The following is a 19,489-nucleotide window of genomic DNA, read 5'->3' as shown; positions in this document are numbered from 1 at the left end:
ACTGATGAAAAGAAAAATCACAGGCCACTTTTCTCATGAATATAGATGCAAAAACCTTAACTAAATAAAAGCAGATTTAGATGTCTGAGATGACTGATTCTTTAGTTTCTTACTTTATAGTGAGATTCCTGATCACAACATTCATCTGCTCCACAGCGAGTATTACTAATTTTTGCTGCTCTCATCTACCTTTTCTTCTCAAAGTATTATTATATATATTATTATATTAATACTTAGCTAATGTTTGTTATTACCCATCATTGAATGAGTTAGGTTTTCCTGGTACAGCTATTTACAAGAGATTCTGGGAGAAAGGAGCAGCCCAGGGTAGCTTTCTAGGCTACAAAAAACAGTTCTCTTCTCTGATGTACCAGATACAGATACAAATAAGGCCTCTGTGTGTGATTACACAGACATTCCTCTTCTGCTTCTCTAAAACAATATGTGTCCAGGAGGCCTGCTGCTGCCATCCATACTTCCCTCAGTTCTTACACTAACCACTTGCAAAATAGGACACAGCCCTTTTAAAGTGGGCCCCTCACCTTCAGAAAGGGTATTTTATTTTCCATTAGTGCTTTCTGAGAGCCTCTGCTCGGGCCTCTTCAACTCTCTGTGGCTCTTCTCCCCACTTCCTCCCTCCTGGCTTTTGTCCAGTTTCAGCCAGGCTTATTCCAAGTTCCTGCATCTCACCCCAGTTACTGCCTTGGCTGTGATAAACAAGAGATATATACTTCCAGATAAGAGCCCTCATCTTTAAGGAGTCACCTTTAAAGGTGAGTAGACCCTTTCACCTTTAAGGTGGCAGGTTCCCAGATTCTGGGCCATGGGCTCCCCAGCAACTTCCTGCCCTTCCTCTATGGGTAGCTTCTCCTGGATCTCAGTTGTTTTGGGGCAGCTCTAACATATATTTTGTAGTCCCTGGATTATGCCTGCCTTTCTCAAAAAATGGAGCTTGTATTTGCTTTGCTCCACTCTGCTTTTCTGACTTTGTAGGAGTTCCTTGATACAAGTAAAGATACTGAGAGCTACACCATGATGTTCAAAATCTTCTAACACGCTGCTTCTCCAAGTAACATGCATATGATTCACCCAAAGATTTTGTTAAAATGCAGGTTCTAATTCAGTATGCTGGGTGGGACCTGAGATTCTGCATTTCTAACAAGTTTCCAAATACTGCTGATGTAACTGCTCTATGGACCACACTTTAAGGAGCAAGAAAATAAAACTACTTAATGCAAAGTAATGGTTCTTACTTTACTTTTTCCTAAAGATTAATTTTTTTAAGCATACAAACCTCCTCCCTTAAAGAAACAAGCTAAATAACATTTACTGAGAGATCACCATGTATAAACTTAATTCCCCTAATAATTCCACAAGATAGATACTACCACTAATACCTCCATTTTACATACAGAAGTATAGATTAAGTAACTCACCCAACACAACAAAGTAGCAGAGCCAGGGTTAAATCCAGGTAGTCTGAATCTTGAACCAGCTTTCAAACCCACTATGCTGTACCAAGATTTAATTAATTTATCTAAGCTAATTAAAGCTAATATAATCATACATCTGGCAGGTTACCAAGAAAAACTTTAAATAATAATTTATGTACCTTATTCAAGCTTCTCCATCCTTCCCTTAAATATTCATAAACTGAAAAACAAAGATGAACTGACTTTTCTGTTATCAAAGGATTTTATTAGTAAGATTAATTGCCCCACAGGGAAATGTTTTCCTGTACCACTGGGAAAAGTTATTACCACTTAAAGTAGTTTGTTTCAAAAACCTATTTAAATCAAGTACTCAAATTTTGACTATTACACTGAAATAACTCTTTAAAACTATGTCAGACAAAGCATTTATGTGATTTATTCTTAGCAAATAACATATCATGACAGGTGGTATTAAGGAGAGATTAGCATAGGAGATTTATTGCTTTTAGTTACAAAGAAGAAAATAAGCTGACAATGACTATATGTAAACAACTGAGCAATGGATAAAAGGTTTCCCCAGAAAGCATAATAAGATGATAAATGCTGACAAATCAATCAGTCAAGATAATATTTATTATGCGAAGATGTTTGTAGCTAATAGCTTTCCTTTTGTATACTACAGGGATTACATTACTGGTAACAGTGTAACATATTGAGACATAAACCTAATTACAGCTGAAGTAATTAACGACTCACAATGAAAGTATGAGGACTTCTCAGTTATTTCCAGCCTATAGCTAAGCAATTGACTTTCCAATGCTACAGAAATCTCCCTGTAATAGTTGGACAGCACTTTGGCCTCCCTTTTGCTGAAATTCAAAATAAACAAGTTTCTGATCGCTTCTAAACTGAGAACATGACACGGAATTCTGTTTATTCTTCAATCTTAGTATAACAGATTATTATAATTTTTTCATTACACGTAGCAGCAAGGTTCATACTGTTCACAAGGTCATATAATTACCCTAGGTTTAAGAGGCTTTACTGTTGGAATATCAGTTCCTTCAGCTCTTTGTCTGCTTGAATCAAAAGTCTTCCGTTTTTTAGTGGCCGTTTTCTGGCAAATAGGTCCATGTTTTTTCTGTCAAGATGAGGAAATACAACATGTCACTTTCTTTTCTACAAAAAGACTACAGAACTTTAAATTGTCATTTGAGACCAGTTTAAAAACCTGAAAGATGAAATCAGTAATAATCCATAAATAAGAAATGTTTTAGCTAAAATTGTTAAAAAAAAATATGCAACGCATGTTACACGTTATCTTTCTCACAAGAAAGTCTTGATAAATACTCTCCCAAAATTTTTTTTAAAGTTATTTAATAGTCTCCTGGTTTTTACACTGCTAAGATTAAGGAAACTAATGTAAGCAAGTCAAAGCTATTTAAGTGGGAAAAAAGTTACCTTTATTACAAAATACTTGAAAATAGATACTAGAAAAAGGAATGTAAATGGAAAACACATTAGCATTAGGATTACAAAAGCTAACATATACAGCCACTATGGAGAACAGTATGGAGGTTCCTTAAAAAACTACAAATAGTACTACCATATGACCCAGCAATCCCACTACTGGGCATATACCCTGAGAAAACCATAATTCAAGAAGAGTCATGTACCAAAATGTTCATTGCAGCTCTATTTACGATAGCCAGGACATGGAAGCAACCTACGTGTCCATCAACAGATGAATGGATAAAGAAGGTGTGGCACATATATACAATGGAATATCACTCAGCCATAAAAAGAAATGAAACTGAGTTATTTGTAGTGAGGTGGATGGACCTGAAGTCTGTCATACAGAGTGAAGTAAGTCAGAAGGAGAAAAACAAACACCATATGCTAACACATATATATGGAATCTAAGAAAAAAAAATGTCATGAAGAGCCTAGGGGTAGGACAGGAATAAAACACAGACCTACTAGAGCATGGACTTGAGGATATGGGGAGGGGGAAGGGTAAGCTGTGACAAAGTGAGAGTGGTATGGACATATATACACTACCAAACATAGGGTGGATAGCTAGTGGGAAGCAGCCGCATAGCACAGGGAGATCAGCTCAGTGCTTTGTGACCACCTAGAGGGGTGGCATAGACGATGGGAGGGAGGCGCAAGAGGGAAGAGACATGGTAACATATGTATATGTATAACTGATTCACTTTGTTGTAAAGCAGAAACTAACACACCATTGTAAAGCAATTATACTCCAATAAAGATGTTAAAAAAAAAAAAAGCTAACATAATAATAATAGTTGGGATTACTCAAGTTAACAAAATAGTAGTAGTTTGTTAACACAGAATATAGGACAAGGTGTCCTTACTCCACTATCATCCCTTCCCCCTCTCTGGAACTCAAGTTTTCCACCTTGTTTTTACCAAAGATTTTTCTTGTGCTACCTAGTGTTCCACTAGGTAGGGGGGATGGGGGTTTGTTGTTGCTGTTGCTGTTTTAATATGGCTGCCAGCTCATTCAGTCATTCATATATTCAGTTTAAAGACATTACAATGGAAGCTCTCTTAACTGACCTCAAATTAACCTACTGGATAAATAATAATTCTCCTTCCCCTAAATAAAACATGCTGACTAATAACAGAGAGGATACTAAATGCCCTTTTTGCCTTCTGTATTTTGATAAAAAATGAACAAGTCAGACTGTTAAACTTTATCTGGGAAAATAGGAACCTCAGAACTGGCTGATTCAATGTTATGGAGCCTCTAATATTTTCAATACACAACTGTTTTACATACTTGTTTTTGGATATCATTCTGACAAACAAACACAGTAACTGTAATTATTAGAATAAAATCTCTTAAATATTAAAAAAAAAAAAAAAAAAGGATGGCTAACGGGTGACTTTCTAGAGATGTCTGTTCTCACATTGAGCTGTATGTGTCAAAAGTATGTATAGTGCCTGTTCCCAAAACTGATGTATACAAATTGTAGGTGTTATCGTGATTATATCATTTAATTAAATATTAAATAAATACATAAATGAGGGCCAAAAAAAGGGCATATTTTTCCCAGTGAAAACTCAGCTTAATGCTTTGAAAATGGTTTGAAAAATAGTTAATTAATAACCAACAAAATTGATGAATTAAGCATGGGCAAGAAAGGTTTAAGAAAGAAAGCTGTTAATATTTAAGAGGAGTCTGCAGTCAGGTGGACATTTTGGGTCATTAATTCCTCACTGCTCTAAAGAAAAACTGGAAACAATGAGAGGATGCAAAATAAAATGTAGCAAAACTCTAATCAGCAGACCCATACTCAAAGAAAAATCTTTATTCCACGTCAAAATATTAATAAATACATATTTATATTTGAAGTTACATAAGGCATATTGACTCTTATTCTCCATTTAGCTAGAGGTTTTATATTAAAATCAGTTAAATGTGCTTCTATTTGTATATACTAAGCATTTAAAGAATGCATAATATATTTTAGGTGCACTTTTAACTAAAATATTTTTCCCTTTGGGATATTTCAAACATACATAAGAATTGACAGAATAGTGTAATTAGTTCCATTTACTCATCCCTGCCTCAACAATTACCAACATTTTAGCAATCTTGTTTCATCTATCCCAGCCCCAGCACTTTTTCCTGAAGTTTAAAGAAAACGCCAGACATCATAGCCTTCTGCGTCTTTAAATACATTATTTCTAACAGTATTTCTAAGAGTTTATTTTGGTTTTATTTTTGTTAATAGTCCCACAAAGGGAGAAACACCTTATAACAGAGAGGGGTTTTGAAGACCAATCAAACTCTGAAGGAAAGAGAGCATTCTGAAAGAATGACAAAGATGGAACTGATATTCTTGAGCAATGAATACTAGCCAGTATCTCTTTAAATTATCCCAAAGGTTCTTTCCATTGTCCTGAAGTATTAAACAATTAAAGATCTACCAAACTCCAAAACAAAAAGGTACTCACTAATGCCACTGGAAAGAATGTTCTTCCACAAATCTTGCAAGGTAACAATTCTCCAACTTGGACACTTCCATTTTCTAAAATCGAAAAGAATGTAGTCAATATACTCAGTGGCTCAAATTGTGAAACTTCCAAATTTTAATGTCTTCACTTAGTCTCATATATATGTAAGTTGTCAGTTCTTGTGAAAAATGTCATGTCATTCTGAAATAAGTAACATCATCAATTAAAATGGGCAGAAGACTTAAAGTTATCAGTGGTCAAAAAGGCAAATGCCAAATACAGAATTCATAATTTAAAGAGAACCAAACTGATAATGTTGGAAATATCTGGTTTTGTTCTATTTTAACCAAATCAATTTGTCATAGTCTCTTAATTTATAGGCTGTCTCTATTGTAAATTACTGAAGTTTAAAAACCAAATTTATCTGAAGGTTAAATACATTATTTATCTTCAAAACATTAAAAAATAACATTGGTGGCTAGTGGAATAGAGAAGATGAGTAGGAAAACCCTGAGTTCACCTCCTTCCATGGGCACAACAAAATTACAACTATTTACAGAGCAACTATAATGATGAGAACAACCTAAAGACTAGCAGAAAAGATCTTCCACAACTAAAGATATAAAGAAGGATCCACAATGAGACAAGTAAGAGAGGCAGAGACATGGTACAGTCAAGACCCACACCCACAGGTAGGCTACCCACAAACATGAAGATAATCACAACTGCAGAGGTTTTCCCCAAGGAGCAAGGGGTCCAAGCCCCATTTTGGACTCCCCAACCCGGGGGGTCCTGCAATGAGAAGATGAAACCCAAGGGGCTTACTTTCGGGAGACCCAGAGGGCTGTGGGAAATAAAGACTCCCATCGTTAGAGGGCATACAGAAAATTTACATGCTCCAAGACCATGGGCAGAAGCAGTCATTTTAAACTGGCCTGGGTCAGACACACATGCTGATCTTAGAGAGCCTCCCAGAGAGGAGGAGCCATGTGGGACTCACCCTGGGGACACAGACACTGATGACAGCCATTTTTTTGGAGCTCATTCTACCATGAGGAATGCTCGTGCTGGCAAGAAACATTATGGAATCCTCCCTCTAGCTTTGTTGTGCAAGGACCCAGCCCTACCCACCAGCCAGTCTGCAACAGTCTTTGGGACCCACAGGCCAAGCAGCTAACTGTGGGGGCACAGCTTCACCCAACAGCAGGCTGTCAATGACTATAGGCACCTTGATTCCCCCAGCCACCCAGGGACCCAGTCCTGCCACCAGAGAACCCAGGACCCAGCTCCACCCACCAGAGGGCTGGTACTAACTCCAGAATCTGGCCTCACCCACCAATGGGCAGGCACCAATCACTGGACTCCCTTGGCCCCAGTGCTGCCTATCAGTGGACAGACCATCTGTGAGGCACCTTCAGCCAGCCACACCAGGATCCAGCTCTGCCCACCAGTGGACCAGCACTAGACTTGGGACCCCTAAGCCTTCACAATCAGCCACCTTGTGACCTGGCCCTACCTACCAGCAGCTGTCAGCATCCACAAAGGCAGAACCTGGCAACCAATGAGACCAGGGGCCATCCATGCCTACTAGACCACCAACAGAAATCAGCCCACCACAAAAGAAGGGCCCATGAAACCCACATAGGGGACATTCCTGGAACATAAAGCTCTGGTGACCAAAGGGAAGTGAGCTGCTGGGATGCACAGGACCTTTCCTATAAAAGACCACTTCAACAAGATCAAGAAATGTAACCAACCTACCAAATACATAGAGATAAAAATAGCAAGTTAGGCAAATGAGGTGACAGAAGAATTTGTTCCAAACAAAGGAATAAAACACTAGGAGAATTAAGAGAAGTGGAACTAAGGAACTTACCCAATAAAGAGTTCAAGGTAATGATCATAAAAATGCTCAAAGAACTTGGGAGAAGAATGGAGAAACAAAGTAAGAAGTTTAACAAAAAGTTATAAAATATAAAGAAGAACAAAACAGAGCTGAAGACAATAAGTGAAATAACATACTAGAAGGAATCAACAGATTAGATGATACAGAGGAATGGATCAGCAAGTTGGAAGACAGCAGCAGAAATCACTCAAGCTGAAGAGAAAAAAAAAAAAAAAAAGAGTTTAAAAAATGAGGACAGTTCAAGGGACCTTTGAGACAACACTAAGCATACTAACATTTGCATTATAGGGGTTCCAAAAGGAAAAGGGGAGGCAGAGAACATATTTGAAGACATGATGGCTGAAAAATTCCCTAACCTGGGAAAGGAAACAGATATACAAGTCCAGGAAGCACAGACAGTTCCAAACAGGATCTACCCAAAACCAACCACACCAAAAAAAACATCGTAATTAAAATGGCTAAAATTAAAGACAGAGTATTAAAAGCAGCAAGGGAAAAGCAACTAGTTACATACAAGGGAACTTCCATAAGTCTATTAGCTGACTTTTCAGTAGAAACCCTGCAGACCAGAAGGGAATATCATGATACATTTAAAGTGATGAAAGAGGGGCTTCCCTGGTGGCCCAGCAGTTGGGAGTCCGCCTGCCGATGCAGGGGACGTGGGTTCGTGCCCCGGCCCAGGAAGATCCCACATGCCGCAGAGCGGCTGGGCCCATGAGCCGTGGCTGCTGAGCCTGCGCGTCCGGGGCCTGTGCCCCGCGATGGGAGCGGCCACAGCAGTGAGAGGTCCGCGTACCGCAAAAAAAAAAAAAAAAAAAAAAAAAAGCTTTAAAGTGATGAAAGAAAAAAAAAACCTATAACCAAGAATACTCTACCCAGCAAAGCTATCAAGATAAAGAGTCTTGCAGACAAGCAAAAGCTAAAAAGGGGCTTCCCTGGTGGCACAATGGTTAAGAATCCACCTGCCAATGCAGGGGACATGGGTTTGAGCACTTGTCCAGTAAGATCCCACATGCCGTGGAGCAACTAAGCCCACATGCCACAACTGCTGAGTCTGCACTCTAGAGCCCGCAAGCCACAACTACTGAGGCCCGTGCACCTAGAGCCCACGCTCTGCAACAAGAGAAGCCACTGCAGTGAGAAGCCCACGCACCACAAATAAGAGTAGCCCCTGCTCACCATGACTAGAGAAAAGCCCGTGCGCAGCAAGACCCAACACGGCGAAAAATAAAATAAATAAAATAAAATAAATAAATTTTAAATATTAAAAGCTTAAAAAGTTCAGTACCACAAAACCAGCTTTACAAAAAATGAAAAGGCACTTCTCTAAGTGAAAAAGAAAAAGCCACAACTAGAAATATGAAAGTTACAAAAGGAAAAATCTCATTGGTAAAAGCAAATACACTGCAAAGGTAGTAGACCAACCACTTACAAAGCTAGTAGAAAGGTTAAAAGACAAAACTAGTAATATTGTCTATACACAAAATAAGTAGTTATGAAATACCCAAAAGATGTAGACTATGTTGTCAAAAACATTAAACATAAAAGGGGAGTAAAAACTCAAGGTTGTTAAAATACATTCAAACTTAAGAGGACATCACATCAACTTAAAATAATCACATATATATTGACTGCTATATATAAACCTCCTGGTAACCAAACTAAAAATCTATAACAGATACAAACACAAAAAACTGAAAGAAATCTAAACATAATATTAAAGACAGTCATCAAATCACAAGGAATGAGAGCAAAAGAATAACAACAAAACTACAAACTAAACCTGAAAACAATTAATAAAATGGCAGTAAGTACATACGTATCAACAATTACACTTAAAGTGTATATGGACACAGAGTGCTCCAATCAAAAGACATAGGGTGGCTCAATGGATACAAAAACAAGACCTGTATATATACTAATCAAGAGGTTCAGTCCAGATCTAAAGGAACATACAGACTGAAAGTGAGGGAATGGACAAAGGTATTCCATGCAAATGGAAATTTAAAAAAAACCAAGGTAGCAATACTTATATCGGACAAAGTAGACTTTAAAACAATGACTGTAACAAGAGACAAAGTAGGAATTTACCTAATAATAAAGGGATCAATCCAAGAAAAAGCTATAACAATTGTAAATATATATGCACTCAACATAGATGCACCTAAAGACATAAAGTAAATATTAACAAACAAAAGGGAGAAATGGACAGCAACACAATAACAGTAGGGGACTTAACACCCCACTTACATCAATGAACAGATCATCCAGAGAGAAAATCAATATGGAAACACTAGCCTTAAACAACACATTAGACCAGATGGTCTTAATAAATATAGAATATTCCATCCAAAAGCATCAGAATACACATTATTTTCAAGTGCACATGGAACATTCTCCAGTATAGATCACATGGTAGGCCACAAAACAAGTCTTGGTGAATTTGAGAAGACTGAAATCATATCAAGAAACTTTTCAGGCACATGCTATGAGACCAGAAATCAACTACAAGGAAAAAAAAACTGCAAAAAAACCCGTAAATATGTGGAACTAAACAACCAATGGGTCACTGAAGAAATCAAGGAAGAAATCAAAAAAATAACTGGAGACAAATGAAAATGAAAAACTCAACGATCCAAAATCTATAGGTTTCAGCAACAGCAGTTCTAAGAGGGAAGTTTATAGCAATACAAACCTACCTCAGGAAATAGGAAAAATCTCAAATAAACAACCTATCCTTATACCTAAAGGAACTAGAGAAAGAAGAACAAACAAAACCCAAACTTAGTAGAAGAAATCATAAAGAATATAGCAGAAATAAATAAAATAGAGACTAAAAATAATAGAAAATGTCAATTAAAATAAGAGCTGGTTCCTTGAAAAGCTAAATATAATTGATAAAACTTCAGCTAAACTCATCAAGAAAAAAAGAGGGCTCAAATTTTTTAAAAATTCAGAAATGCAAGTGGAGAAGTTACACTTAATACCACGCAAATACAAAGGATCATAAGAGATGATCATGAACAATTATATGCCAATAGAATGGACAAGTTAGAAGATATGGACAAATTCCTAGAAATATACTATACCCCAAGACTGAATCAGTGCTCATCCAGAGAGGAACGGATAAAGAAAACAATACACATGCACACGCATGCGCACACACACACACAAATACCACTCAGCCGTAAAAAATGAAATCTTATCATTTGTGACAAAATGGATGGAACTAGAGGTATTATGCTACATGAAGTAAGACAGAGAAAGACAAATACTGTATTATTTCACTTATATGTGGAATCTAAAAAACAAATGAACAAACTTAAAACAGAAACAGTCATAGACACAGAACAACAGGTAGTTGCTGGGGGGTGGGGGGGAGGAAATAGGTGACGGAGATTAAGATAAACAAACTTCCAGTTACAAAATAAATGAGTTACAGGTATGAAATGTACAGTGTGGAAAATATAGTCAATAATAATGTAATATCTTTGTATGGTGATAGATGATAACTAGACTTATCATGGTGATCATTTTGAAATGCAGAGAAGCATCGAATTACTAAATTGTGTACCAGGAACAAAAATAGTTTTTGTAGTCAAATATACTTCCTTAACAAACTCATAGAAAAAGAGATCAGATTTGTGGCTACCTGGGGTGGGGGAGGATGGGAAACTGGATGAACCATCATCAAAAGGTACAAATTTCAAGTAATGAGATAAACAAGTACTGGAGATGTAATGTACAATATGATAAAGATAATTAACACTGTTCTATGTTGTATATAAAGTTAAGAGATTGGATCCTAGGAGTTTCTCATCACAAGGAAAAAAAAATGTTTTTTTCCTTTTATTTTGTATCTGTATAAGATGATGGATATTCACTAAATTTATTGTGGTAATCATTTCATGATGTATGTAAATCAAATCAGTATGCTGTACACCTTACACAGTGCTCTATGTCAATTATATATATAAAACTGGAAGAAAAAATAAGATAAAAACACGTGCTACAATTTGGGATGATGAAAACGTTCTGGGGATGGATAGTGATGATAGTTGCACAACAATGTGAATGTACTAAATACCATTGAATTGTACACTTAAAAATGGTTAAAATGGTAAAGTTTATGTTATGTCTATTTTTCCACAATACAACATTTTTTTAAACTAAAAAAAAAAAAAAAAGTAAGAAATAACCCTGAAGATCAGTGAGGTGGCTTCCTGATATGATTAGGGAGTCTAGAATAAAAAGAATGTTGTCCTCCCCAACAACAGAAGTATAAAGCTTTAAGGAAAAGACCTAGTTACTACGCATTATGTGAATTGTTCATTATTTTATACATATAATATTATGTTAAGATTCACTGGACCAACCAATTGAGATAATCTGACCTTATGGGCACAACTGATTAAATAAGGAAGAAGTAGCTGCAACTTTTACAAAATCAGAAGTCAATGCATCTATCATGTACTTACACGTAACAAATTTTGTCACATATACACACACACAAACTACATTCTTTGGGATCCTACATAACTAAGTCAATCTTGTCATTTTATTATCTAGCCAAACATCACACCTCAATTTATTTTCATACCTGTAATTTTCATAAAAATGAGAAAAATTATATCCTTTTATCTTCTGCTGAATTTCTGTTAAAAATTTTTTATCACATGAAAGACAAGTAAAAAAACATTTTCTTTTAGAAGTAACAAACTCATGAAAAAAGTATGATTATGGACTTCGTGTAATGTGTTGTTCCGAGGCATTTAGTGAGTCCACAGAAAACTTACCAGGAGAATCAAAAAAGACATTGGTGGGAACGCAATCAAACAGTAACAGAAGAATTGTTTTGTTCTCTCATTCTCCAAGTACTCTACTGCATTATTTCAGTGGTAGACAGATGGAGGCCAAAGTCTGTATGGTAGCGTGTAAGCTGTGAACACTACAAAAGCAAAACTAAGATTTGCCTGATTTGTCCTTTCCAATAGCAAAGACGAGGTTATTTAGGGAGAGAGAGCAAAAGCAACTTCATTTATCTGGATCACTTAATTCCATTAACTATCCAAACAGTTGAAGCAGTTGCTGGATGGAATCCATTAGGTATATGAGGATTAGAATGTCTTCATATCGACTGTCAAACTGATACCACATACTGCATAATCTATTAGGCTTGCCTATATTTATAGTTTTCATGTCTTCCTTTAAATTCCAAATAATTTAAAAATGTATCCATATAAAATGTTGAAAAGTACCACTATGTTATTGCTTAAAGGTATATTTCAGTATTTCCTTGTTAAATAAAGCAAAATCTTATAAAAAATTAACTATTGAGAAAAATTAATTCAACACATGGAAATAATGTGAATGTCTACTTGAGTACCTACTATCAATACTTTCCAAGCATGTACCAAGTAACAGTGACACGGGTGGAGTCACACAATCTTTGCTTCATAAAGCCAACAGTCTACATGATTTACTTCTTCACTATATCTAAGAGGCAAAACATCATTTTTTTTAATACAAAAGCTTAAAACTTAATATAACAGCAACTAGAATACTAACATAAAATAAAATCCAACTCCTGGGATTAATTCCTACAAGTCATCAAACATGTTCAGATTGTCTTTAAAGGAAAAGAAAATTATTATCGAAAAAAGAGAAAACAGCATTAAAGAGAAAACATTTAAAAACAATTATCACAAAAAATTTTTTTATTACTTTATTCAAAATAAAATAAATAAATAAATTTACAGTTTCCTCTTATAGAGTACAGCCCTATAATCCACAAAATATGTCACGTGTGTTGATATCAACATCCCCTGAAAAGAACTTCTACCTACAGGTAACGATAAGCAGCTTAGGGTTTAGAGTCACACCACCATTTTTTGTTCTAATGGTATTCATTAAAAGACATGAGAGTGTAGTAGAAAAGGCACTGGAATTTGTCTCATGCTATCTAAGTTCATATCCCAGCTCTGTCACTTAGAGCTATGACTTGCTGGGCAAGATATTTAACCTAAGGTTCACAGTCCTCTTGTATAAAATAAGAAAGTTAGATTAAATGAACTATGTGGCCCACTTCTACCTCTATTACGCCATAATAAATATAGCATATTTATTTAATAAAATCTACCTTAAGACCACATTAATAAGAAAAGTAAATGATGGTAAGACACGTCCCTTACTGATGTTATATTAAAAAAAAAAGTTGGTCACATATAAGAATGATTAAACCAATTGACCAATTGTGGAAGGTAGAATGAATGTTTCAGGTAGTGTGCAGGATACTGAGGAAATCACTTCCACTTGTCTATATATAGAACTGAGAATCTGCGAGGACCTACAGCAAAGAACATGATGTCTCTCTCCTTGTTGGAAAAATTTTCACTATATGAACTACAAGAAAATGTATGACTAATCATATAGGTAGCCTGAAGTTTAACATCTGTTAAATGAAGATAACATCCGCTCAATCTACCTTAAAATTTAAAAGGATCAACTGAGATGTTATATATAAAAATGTTTCACAACCAATGAAATAAAAAATACTACTCTCCAGGGCATGCAGGCAAACTCCACTACTTTCTCCTGAGTGGCGAATGCTAGAGAATTGTGCGGCTTATAAAAATACAGTAGAGAGAGATGATATTCACTGTTGAAAGAAGCACTCAAAGTGATGGACAGAACCAAGTGAATAAGTATTTAATATTCTAAAACTTTAAAGAAGCCAACCTCTCCAACAAAATTTATCCTGTACATACTGTTGATTCTGTTATGAGTTACTACACTGAGCAATTTCAAAATCTGCACGATAATAAGACTTAAAATGGTATCTTTATATAATACTATCATACAGGTGATGTGAAATAATATGCTCTTATCTAAAATAGTTATGACATTATAAAATGTATATATTTAAGAAAGAGAACATTTTCAAAAGAAAAATCTTGGAAATCAAGAACAATTCTGGGCTCTGTGTTTCATGTCTATTCCTTCATCACTGGTCACTGCTTATCTGAAACCAACCTTTAAAACTCAACAAAACTCTCCTTTGAAGTACACAGCACCTGTTTTACTACTTTCTTCCTACAATCCTTTTTTAAAACCGAATTACTTCCAGGTCAACAATCTCTAATATCTCACAAGATATTCCTTTTCAGCTCATCCTAGATTTCAACATTCATGCTTAACCTACTCAGCACACATCCTTCACTCTCCACTCCACTTTAGTGACCTTCACTCCAGTTCAGCAAAAACCACCACTGCTAAAACAACTTAGAAAGATCCACCTCTGGACTCTTAAAATACACAAGGTCCCTCCGGAACCACAGGCTTCTACCATCTACCTCTAAATCACTTTCTTGATCTCAGAGTGACTTGCATTTCTTGATAACCCATTCCTGACTGCACTTCCCTTCCTATCCAGTCTGAACCTGACTAGTCATTTCCACTACTTCTACCAAGCACCCTCAAATCCTTTGCTCATGGTCAAATGTTTGGAAAATGCTAAATTAAAAAACAGGTTTTCTTAGAACAAAACTTCCTCAGTCTTACAAAAAAAAAAAAAAAGGAAGATTTAGTATGCTGTTATTTCCCCAAGAGAAATGCTTTCTGCCCCTAAAAGGTATTTAGGACTGATGCCCCGACTATCATATTTTTTGAAACACTGGCCTACATTTACTGACTAGCTCCTCTCTACCTCTCATTCTCCCCCTATCTGAACTGCAGGCAAGCTTTATCAGGACTAAACACTATATTAAAATAGACCCATTTGTTGATTCAACAAGTATTTATTGAGCACCTAGCATGAGACAGGAACTGTTCTAGGAGTTAGGCAAACAGTGATTAAAAAACAGACCCTTATCTTATGGAGTTTCTATTCTTTGGGGAAAAAAAATCACTTTTTTTCACTACCTGACATTTTATATATTTTGCTATGTGTGTGTTTGAGAAGTGGGCAAGATCAGTGAAAGCTTCTTTAATAAGGAGGCATTATGTCTCTAGAGTCCGTGAGCCACAACTACTGAGCCCGCGATCCACAACTACTGAGCCCGCGATCCACAACTACTGAAGCCCGTGTGCCTAGAGCCCGTGCTCCACAAGAGAAGCCACCGCAATGAGAAGCCCACACACACAACGAAGACCCAAAAATAAAATAAATATATTTTTTAAAATTATATGTATTTTGTTTCCTACCAATTCAGAGTGTGCATTTTGTATGACTATAAAACATGGAGAAATTGATGGTGTATTTGACCACAAAGAAAACTTTTTAAAACTTTTTGAAAGGTAGGCTACTCATAGAACACACAAAATTAGAAGTAATTAAAAACTAATGACTAAAAACATCTTAACAAAAAAAAAACTTAACATTTTGGAAGTTAAGGAACACTCTCATCAATAACCCTCTGAATCAGAGAGAAATTTTAAACTGAAATTACATACTATCTAGAAAGAGTGTGGAAAGGAGAATACTTCACATTTAACACTTTATATTAAACCAACTGAGTTTATATTCAGGGAACAATGCATAGACTCAAATTCCTTCATGTTTGAAGAAATTTGAAAATAAAGTAATTTAGACTCACTGTTTTAAAAAAAATGAGGCATTAAAGACCTTAAGAAACAGAGGCAACTAATCGCTGTTAATCTATTAATTGTCAAACTGAAAGCCCTCTTTTGAATCCTCATCTTACTAGACCTTTCTACATCATGAGGCTCTGCTGATCAATCCCTTCTGCCTTTAAAGTCCTTTCTCTCTTGGCTTCAATGGTATTTCTCTCTCTTAAGCCCAAGTTTTTCAGATTTCACAACTAAGCAGAGTTTGATCTAGTTAGTACTTAGATCTCCAGGAATACCAGGTGCTATAGGCTTTTTCTAGCATATTCATTACTCAATAAATATTTGTTCTCCCCCGATTCCCTTTTTTTGACAATCTTAAACCTTTTTAAAGACTGTTCCCCACTCCAACTTCCTTCCTTGCTCAACCCTAAAGCATCAATCCCTCACAAATTTTTTTCTTTGTTTTGTTATATATAGTTTTCCTGGGCAAACGCATCCATTTGCTGTCACTTATATGCTGATGACTACTCAACTAAAAATTCCAGACAGATATTTACAAGTAGCTATAAAACTTTTCCACCAGATATGCCCCAAGTACCATACAAACACAACACTTCTAAAGCCAAAATCATTACCTCATCTTCCAAACTTGTCTTTCTCTTGGTTAAAGATCTTAATGTTAACTCTAAGTCCAAGCTAGAAACCTGCTTTATCTCTGATTCCTTTTCCCTCTCACTTCGAGCAGTTCTGTTTCATCTTTCCATCTCAGAAATGTCTTCTAAATCTATACCCCTTTTAATTTCTGCTACTTTTGCCTTAGTTCAAATCCTTATCACATATATGTATTTCCAGTCTCTCCCTTCTCCAATCTATCCTGCTGCCATAATTATCTAATGAGATTGCCCACAGTCCCTTCCAAGCCTGCTACGTTTTACCTATACTGAACCACTCTCAAGGTCCTAACACATGTGATTTTATCCTGTGATTTTATCCATCCAATAAACAAGTACAGGAGGGGGCCTCCTATGTACTAGGCAGCTTGCCAAATGCTTTATACATGTATTCATCATTAAATTCTTTTTTTTTTTTTTTTTTTGCGGTAGGCGGGCCTCTCACTGTTGTGGCCTGTCCCGTTAAGGAGCACAGGCTCCAGATGGGCAGGCTCAGCGGCCATGGCTCAAGGGCCCAGCCGCTCTGCAGCATGTGGGATCTTCCCGGACCAGGGCACAATCCCGTGTCCCCTGCATCGGCAGGCGGACTCTCAACCACTGTGCCACCAGGGAAGCCCCTAAATTCTTAATATAGTTCAGGTAGATTGGTATTTACTAGCTCCATTTTTTATAGCTGAGGAAACTGAGGCTCAGATTAACCAAATCACAGAGCTAAAAAAAACAAAACAAAACAAACAAAGCAAGAATCCAAACACAGACCTGTCCAATACATTGACTACTAAAATAACCTAGCATCAGATTCAGCACACACACAAAAAAATGAATCTAGATAAATTAATAAAGATGAAGAATTATTCAGTTAAACCATTGCTTAGATTAGGAAAAAAACAAAACAAAAAACCCTAATGGGACAGCATGGCTGTCTTCAACTACATCAAGAGCTACATTAGAAAAGAGCAATCAGACTTCTAATCAAGTTTTAGAGGGCAGTACACTAAGATCTACTAGTTTTAGCAGTCCAAAAGAGGAATAGGCAGCTTGATCTCTGTCATATTTGTTAATAACCGCTTATCAAGATATTATGAAAAGAATGAAAATAATATGGATAAAATCTGCTTAGGGTTTGTCATCTCTCCATTTTACAGATGAAAAGCTTATGAGAGATTGAACTCTCCCAAATCTAGAAATACTTCTATTGCCTTCAGACATACCTATAGGGCACGAGCTTTAGGTGAAAAGGAATTAAAGGCTTTACTCCAATTGCACACACAATGCAGAAATGCTCAGATACAGAGTATACAAAATCATGAGCAATAATTTATATTTGATTTTGAAACACAGTGTTCAAACTAACAGCTCAACTCCTAACAATCCAGGAAATATAAAAGTCCCAGAAAGACCAAAAATAATGTAAGCGATATATGATCTACATGCAAATAATTTTAAAAATAAAGAGTATGATAATCTTCAATAAAATTTTTCAGGGGTCCGTATATTTTCTGGTTTTACAATCAAGATTAGTCTGCTAACTGGCTTCAACTAAAAACATGGGTCTAATGCCAAGCAGTACAATATTTGTTCAATTACTATGCTATATATTAAGCAAACTCTTAAAGATTTTCTACTGGATGCTGTAATATAATGTTCATTAGACACCTTCAAAGTGCTAGGTTTTAATTTCCAATACGGAAGAACTATCTTAACCATCACTGTACCAATGTATCACTGTTTATTAAACGAAGGCATAGATGAATGAATTAATGAATGGTAACCTTGAGACTCAAAGTTCATCTTTATAAAGTATGACCTAACAAGGACTAATTTTGAAAAAGGAGTAAAAGAAAGGCACTAACTTCAACAAAAGACCCTTAGAGCTTTTATTTTATTAAAATAAAAAATTTTATTTCATTACTACTTGAAGTTACCAATATTCAACCGTTTTGGCCTACAAGAATAATTTCATATATTTTAACCTAATTCATTACAATTAAACACATCATAGTTAATGACAGCAACTTATTTTGTTTAAAAAAAAATGAGTAAAGAACAAGTACTGTTTAACATGAAACATCACAAGCTGGCCCCCTAAAACACGCCCGCGATAACATACCATATTACACCAGAATTCATGTTTTCTTCCACCTATGTAATTAAGCATTATAACAGGTTTTCATTATATTTTAAAAGTATCCTTGGTAAGATTTCATTAGTAATGTCTTAGCACTGCTAAAACATAAGATTCCCTAAAACGTAGGCTCAAAGAGAGAAGGGCTTTGAATTTCAATTTTTTCTGCATCTCCAGAGCCTCTCATAGACAAAGTCATTTATCTAACAAGAAATATTTACTGAATACCTACTTTGTGACAGACACTGTTTTAGATGCTTAGAATACATAAATGAAAAATCAGATGAAGATCTTTGCCTCAATTATAAATGTTGAATAAAATAGAAATCTGCAGAAAAACAGCTATTCTAAAGCATTTTATGTATATTATAATTTCATGAGAACTCCAGGACCCATGATCCTACCCACTATGCTATAATACCACGTTTGAAAATTTATCAAAAAAAAAAAAAAAAAAAAAAGCTGCCCCCAGGAGTTCTCCAAATAAAAGTATCTTGAGTAAGGAATACTTTCATTACAATTCTTATTTCATGGAAACTTGAGTGATCTGCCTAAAATTAAACAAGCAAAGAACAAGAACTTCATTTGTCATAGTATACTGCAGCAGCTCACAAAGTGAAAAAATCATCAGAATTCTTGATTATCTATCATCCTCAAGGTGTTTACTATGAGAGCTTTGCCTAGGAGCAAAAGCATGAAATACTATCATACTCATTACTGCATTTGTTTTTTGGTGACCCTAGGTCACTGCAGACAGTCATCAGTTATTACTTTTCCTTTCATAACACAACCTGAAACA

The 19,489-nt window shown here is 35.8% G+C and overlaps 1 protein-coding gene across 2 annotated transcripts in view; it reads right to left on the bottom strand.

The window, feature by feature from the left end:
* ZC2HC1A (zinc finger C2HC-type containing 1A) overlaps nt 1-19,489 on the bottom strand; it is a 52,914-nt gene that overhangs the window by 32,014 nt on the left and 1,411 nt on the right. For both annotated transcript variants that reach the window (XM_059042433.2, XM_059042432.2), the window contains exons 2-3: nt 5,421-5,494; nt 2,458-2,574 (exon numbers count right to left, since the gene is read on the bottom strand). In XM_059042433.2, the coding sequence (XP_058898416.1) occupies nt 2,458-2,574; nt 5,421-5,494 (191 nt within the window). The remainder of the gene's footprint in view (nt 1-2,457; nt 2,575-5,420; nt 5,495-19,489) is intronic.

The sequence above is a fragment of the Kogia breviceps genome, chromosome 17 (assembly GCF_026419965.1).
Source record: "Kogia breviceps isolate mKogBre1 chromosome 17, mKogBre1 haplotype 1, whole genome shotgun sequence".
NCBI lineage: Eukaryota > Metazoa > Chordata > Mammalia > Artiodactyla > Physeteridae > Kogia > Kogia breviceps.
This window is presented reverse-complemented; position numbering and strand designations above follow the sequence as displayed.